Here is a 6,443-nt window from a genome sequence, read left to right as displayed (position 1 = left end):
GGAGATAAGAGAGTCTAAATTTGGATGATGGGTGTTGATGGTCTAGAGAAATTATTTTGGGAGGAGTATGTCGGTAGGAATATCCTAAATAGAATCTTTTATTGGGCTTGTCCAGCCAAGTGAGTCCAGTTTTCCTGATATTCAGAAAAAGCTAGTTCACCGGTTAACAGAAGAGGAGATTGTTTGCACGTCCCTTTGATAGTACATTGACAAGTGGCGTCAGAGGACTGGGTTTGGGTTTTTGTTGTATGTGGAGTAGTTAGAGGTTGAACTACATAGGGATAATCTGAAACAATAGGGACTACTATTGGAGTAGAAAAAAATAGGGCATAGTCTTTAGTAAGTAGAAAAGCTCGGTCTGGTGATATAAGAAAATTGAGACCCAAGATAAGGTGTATATTAGGATGTAACAAGGGTTTAACCCATAATTTGGAGAGAGTTTGAGGAGCACTATAGGTACTACAATTATTATAAAACCTTAAATGTGTATTAGTGATAAATTGGGTACTGGTAAGTTGTTGTTCGTCAAATTATGTACTGATTAAAGGTTGGGAGGCTATTTTGATAAACGTTTTAGGTAAAATTGACAGGAGTGCGGCTTCATCTATAGTAGAATTAGTAACTCCCTATCTAAAAAGGCATGTAATGTAAATTCATGGTCATGTTTATTTACTAAGAATTTTACTCTAATATCAAGAGTTCTACTTGTGTTACAGATACTAGAGGCCTTAATGAAAACCATATCAGTATTTGGTGAATCTGTAAGTTGTAAGCTTTTACCCTTATTAGAAGGATGTGAAGAAAGTTGTAAGACCAGGTCTTCTAGTTGGGTTGTTACAAGATCCAAATGGGCTTCTAACTGATTTATTCGAGTTTCTAATGTTGACACTCCTATTTCTAAAAGAATATTTCTAGTACTGCTTTTAGTGGATTGTGTTATAGGGATTATAACGTTAAAATAGCTATGGAGACAAAGATTACAATTCTACTTTTTACAATTTGTGTAGGTGCCTCTTTGATCAACTGATGGATAATAACTACACAGATAGCAAGGAATGTTGTTTGTTCCTATTTTTAATTTCCAATCATGTATACAGTTGGATTCGCCTATAGTTGTATTTAGTTGTGTCAGCATTAAGTTTGTGTCTATGGGTGGAAATACATCCCATAGGTCAATATCTAGGTTTACTGGACTATAGTCTACTTCTGGGCAATAGGAAGGTTGTAAGAAGGAATTTACTAGGCTATAGTCTGAAGAAGGGGAAACTTCTTCCATGTCATCTACAGAAACAATAGAGTAAATAGAGGATGTGTAGAAGACGTCTGATCGAATTTCTACTAGATCTAAATTTGTACAAGTGACTAATTTGCTTCTCTTGTATATAGGTTTTTTTTTTTATTTGGGCAAGCTGAAGATAAATGGCTTGGTTCATTGCAGGCAAAACAAGTAATAGTGTTAGCATAAGTTTTCTTTGGTTTGAATTTTCTGACATGTTTGTCTTTATTTAAATAAGGTTTCTTTTCTCTGCTTTTTCGAACATAATATGTTTTTCTTGGCCTGAAATTTTTGGTTTTAACAAGTTGTGTAGTTGATTTAGTATTTCTATAATGTTTTTGTTGTTGTTTAGGTACCATTGAGTCGTACTGTTGAGGGGTGTAGATTTGACTACAGAACCTGTATTTTTTATTTTTAAGTTATTTTTGAATATGGATATAAGTACATTTTTCTTTTAATATAGAAATAATATGTTGTATGTGTATTTCAATATTGTCATACTGAGGTGATACTTTCATGTCTGTCCATGCCTTATGTATTTCTTTTCCTAATTCTCGAGGAAGTTTGCTAAATAGTCTTTCTCCTAATTTTGGGTTAGAGTAATTGTCATGATATGGCTATTAAGGCAAGGAAGTTATTGCAAAAAGGTTTAATCCAATTCCAATTAAAAAGTTGTAATTGTTTTAAATCTCTCATAGCTTCTTTTTGTCTAATATCTAAGCCTATGTTGGCATCTCTTGCTGTAAAAAATTTGTGGATAGTATAACAGAAATTAAGTATGTTATTTCCCTGATAAGCAATCCTAGCTACTTCTTATGGATGAGTAGTTTTATATGATTCCCATGCTGCTCTGGCTACATCGCCTAAATAATTTTCACCGACTCTTATCATGGCATCACTAGATTCTATGTCTAGCTCATGTTTGGCTTGGTAGTCCCTTTTAACAGAGATTATCCATTGTTCAAGTGTCATACATTTGAGGGTCATTGCATTCTCCTATATTAAGTAGAACCGAATTTTTACTTTATCAAAGTATGTAATTTCTAGTGGTCTTCTTTTTCCTATAGTTCTTAACAAGGGATTATTATTTGTATAAAGGTGAATTTGTGTTCGTGGAGGATGTCCCTCTCCATAATCCATAGTTCTCATAGAACTTTCTGGATGTCTTACATGTAAAGGTTGTGGTGTATTGATAGCACTAGATTCTGCAGGATTCATTAAAGCAACATTGGTGCCCCCGGGCGTAGCACAAATGGTGGACGCATGACATTTCTGGCGTAATGGCTAGGCTTTGATTCTCAGGAACTGACGACCTGGGATTTACGCCACCATGCGTCTGACGCCTGTGTACATACATGTACCTCCCTCCATATCTCTCGGACCGACATTAGGAGGTCGTTAATGTAGCGGATCTACATTAAAGCAATATTGGAAAAATAATCTTTCTTTTTTGCTATAATATTATGGTCTTCGTCAAAGTATAACATCCAATCTTCATCTAACTTATGATGTAAAATGTCAAAAGTTTCTAATTCTGTAAGATCTTCTTTTGTAAAATAATTAGCTATTTCAAATGGGAGGTAGACATATTCATTTAAATCATCATAAAATAAAAAGTTGTCCTTCTCCTTCTGTGAGTGTAAGTACTGGTTTCTATATTCATTAGATTTAAAGCAGGTTGGTTCTCTTCCTGGTTGTCTTCTTGAGAAGTTGAGGGCTTGTAATTATGAAATCTTACTATTGATTTGCCATGTCTATCTTAATAGATTATGAATTCTCTTGGTTGTAATGTTTGCGGTGTAATGTTTAGATCTAGATTAAGATTCCAGTCTAATCCAACAAGTAGGTCAGACGATAAGTTTTTAGGTTTGATGAAATATATTCCCTTTGTTATAAGGGTTTCTATAATATTATTAATTTGAACTTTGAAACTATTGTTGATGCTAGTTATTATTTTTTTTCTAGAAAGATTATGTCTATTTGAATATTATGTTTCTAGAAATCTCCATATCTTCTTGCTTGAACAGAAATTTTTATATGGTCAATAAAGTCTGGAATAGTCATATTAAAATTGGGACAAAAATACGTAATTCCTAAATTACTATTCATATCTACTTCTATAAGTCCAATAACCACTTTGTCATTATTTGAGAACCTTGAGTCATATAATACTAAAAAGACTTTAGCACCTATGCTTTTTTGATAAATCCTCTTAGGTTAAACACAATTAGTCCTAAGTAGATAAAGTTATGTTTTCTTTGTAAAAGTATTCTGGCTGATTCTTCATTCATAAGGATAAATTTTTCTTCTCCTCCATCTAATAAGTGTAATAGTTGGGTTCTATGATGTCTATAAAGTGAAGTAGAAAAGGATAACAAACCTTGATGATATAGGCGTTTTGGGTTTAGTGTATTTAATTGTTCATTAGAGAAGGTGTCTAGATTTTGATCTATATTTATAAGTTCTTCTAATTGATATGTAGCCTGAGTAATTGTAGATTTTCTGGGTATCATAGAGAAGTTCTTATTAGGTCTTATTGCATGTGATAAACTAGAAAAACTTTCAACTTGCGTTTTTGTTTGTAGAGCCATTAGAAGGTAGATCTTGGATTTTTAGGAACTTATAAGTAGTAGGTAGTTGTTTAGTAATAGTTTTTCCTAGGAAAAGCATACCAAGGTCTTTATTTATATTTTCTAGTGTTTGCTTTAGATCCTATGTCTGGTTATTTTTATGTATGTAATTTTCTAAAGTAAGAATTTGATTTTCTAAAACTGCAAGTCTATAATGTAGAGAAGTAAGTAGTGCTAGAATAGTATTGTTCTGTTATAATAGGATTTGGTCTCCTTAACTGACTAAGGCAAAATTACTATAGCCAATATCTTTAGATTTTGTGAATTGTTGGAAATAATCAAGACCGGCCTTGTAGTAGGAATTTGAAAATTGTAACTTGTTCATAAAAAAGTCCGAATAGGGTCTTAAGATTCTGATACCATATAAAGTCCGGATAGTATATATATATATATATATATATATATATATATATATATATATATATATATATATATATATATATATATATATATATATATCAATTGTAATAACTTGAATCTTGCAGGATCGAATTTTTCGCATTCATAAAGACATGAAAATAGAAACGGTAAAGTACAAGAGCATTAAACGGCTAGAACGATGATATTTAAGCACAGTTTGCTAACACGCGACACGACGACGAATTTTAAACCCACGAAATTTAGAACGAATTAAGCCGATCGACCGGAGGTGATCGAATTATATTCGTGCTTTTCGCAGTAGCAGGCCGGAGATGAGGACCGACACCATGAAAAAGACGACGGCGATGAATGCGGCGACGACGGCCCCGCTGATGCGCTGGCAGAAGCCGTCGAAAGGAAGGCAGATGGCCACCCAGTTGGCCCTGGAGCTGCCGTTGTGGGCCAAGTACACGATCGCCGCCGCCGCCGACGCCGCCGCGGAAGTGAAGGCGACCATCACCGAGTCGAACAAAAAGAGGAAGAACCTTGGGCACGTCGCCTTCGGGCGGACGATGCCCGCGATCGAGAAGGGGAGGGAGAGCACGAGGTAGCCAGCGGCGATGCCGTTCGCTATCACAAAGAACCTGCAATTTAAACCGGTCGTGATTTAATTAACGTTTTAATTTGTTTCTTTTAATCATTTCCATTTATGGGACTGACAACAGCGCGGGAAGGTCGGTGAAGTTGGCGCGGAATTGGAAAAGCTGGGTGACAAAGGGCAGCGTCTCGTTGGTGGTCCCCATGGTAACGGCGGCCACGAGGGTGGCGGCGATGCCGCAGAGCCGCAGCACGAAGTCGAGCAACGCCAAGGCACGCTGGCATCCCCCGGCGGCGCCCTTGGCGGTGTTCCTCAGGAAGAAGGGGAAGGTGCGAGGCGGCGGAGGCGGAGGCGGGGGTGCAGTAGCCACGGGAGCTTTGCCCATGGTGTCGGAGGCAGGGTGATCGTCGACGGGGATGACGGTGGCGGGGGCGGCATCGGCGCTGGTGCTCATGTTGGGAACTAAGTGGGAGTAGGTAGCTAATGAAGAGGAGGGAGGTCAGGGGTGTGATATTGCTGGTCCAGAAGTTGAGCATTTATACAATTCTAGGAGAAAGCTGCAAGGGGAACTGCCATGGTTGTAGTGGAGAAGGTGAGGTCAAGCCTCCATGGAGCAGGTCCTCTATATTAGTTTTTTTTTCAATCCGAACCGTGGTGACTGATTCGGTCCATGAAAATTTTCGACCGGCCGTGAAGTTCATTCAAAATTCAAATGGCCAAATTCTTAAATTTATCATCACCGGAAAAGAAGAAAAAAAAAAATCCTTACAATGGAGCAGGTCCTCTCGTCAACTCCCACACACTATTCATATATCTTAGTAAATAATCTAGAAATAAACTTTTTTAAAATTAAGCATAAAAATACAAAATGGGACGAGAAGTAGTACATTGTATAAAATGTTTTATAAAGAATGAATAATAAATAATCAAAATTATTATTTTTCATCAATTTAATATTATTAATTAAATTGGACGCTGCCCGCAACACAACGTAAAAAAAAAAGAGCTAAAGTACTTTTTAAGAGGGTGGCTACAAACATACTATAACATTATTTTTATTAATTTAATATAAGTTGTCATAGAACTTCTTGCAGTAGTTTACACTTTTGGCTCAATTGTAGTTTTAATTTTAGTACAATGGAGAATTCAAAATTCATCCTAGAAAAATTTGTTGGATAAAAAATAATAATAATAAATTTAGTTAGTCTCATTGATTAACGTGTTGTGTAAAATTATATATGAAAGAATTTTATACTATCATGTTATGTAAAATTATATATGAAAGAATTTATACACGTGTGTATGTTTTCTAAGTTCATTTTAACTCCATGTTTACTCTACATCATGAGCTATTTATTAGGGGAAGTAGAGGCTTGACACAACCATAAAATTATTATTATATGATTTTTTTTCATATTTTAAAAATAATCTCTTGTAAAATATGATAAAATTACATATAACAAATTCTTCTTCGATGCCGTATTGACTGAAACTGCGTGTACCACCGAGTTATCTTTTTTATGAGCTCCTAGGCAATTTCGTTGAACTGGAGAAAGCCAGTTTAAGAGAGCCAAAATGA

At 35.6% G+C, this 6,443-nt stretch overlaps 1 protein-coding gene across 1 annotated transcript; it reads right to left on the bottom strand.

The window, feature by feature from the left end:
* Positions 1-4,385: 4,385 nt before the first annotated feature.
* Positions 4,386-5,366, bottom strand: LOC122049288 (casparian strip membrane protein 2-like). Its single transcript, XM_042610691.1, has 2 exons — positions 4,987-5,366; positions 4,386-4,910 (listed from the first exon to the last, which is right to left on the bottom strand). Exons 1-2 carry the CDS (start codon positions 5,316-5,318, stop codon positions 4,565-4,567), a joined length of 678 nt encoding a protein of 225 aa, XP_042466625.1. The 5' UTR covers positions 5,319-5,366; the 3' UTR covers positions 4,386-4,564.
* Positions 5,367-6,443: the final 1,077 nt, after the last annotated feature.

This window comes from Zingiber officinale, chromosome 2B, assembly GCF_018446385.1.
Source record: "Zingiber officinale cultivar Zhangliang chromosome 2B, Zo_v1.1, whole genome shotgun sequence".
Lineage (NCBI taxonomy): Eukaryota > Viridiplantae > Streptophyta > Magnoliopsida > Zingiberales > Zingiberaceae > Zingiber > Zingiber officinale.
Note: the sequence above shows the minus strand (reverse complement) of the source record. Positions and strands in the feature narration are given on the sequence as shown.

Bases quoted from the DNA above. Each gene is read 5' to 3' on its own strand.
- LOC122049288 (XM_042610691.1), bottom strand. From the start codon at position 5,318: ATGAGCACCAGCGCCGATGCCGCCCCCGCCACCGTCATCCCCGTCGAC. The intron at 4,911-4,986 runs GTCAGTCCCATA...TTTAAATTGCAG, and splicing joins ACCGACCTTCCCGCGCTGTT to GTTCTTTGTGATAGCGAACG.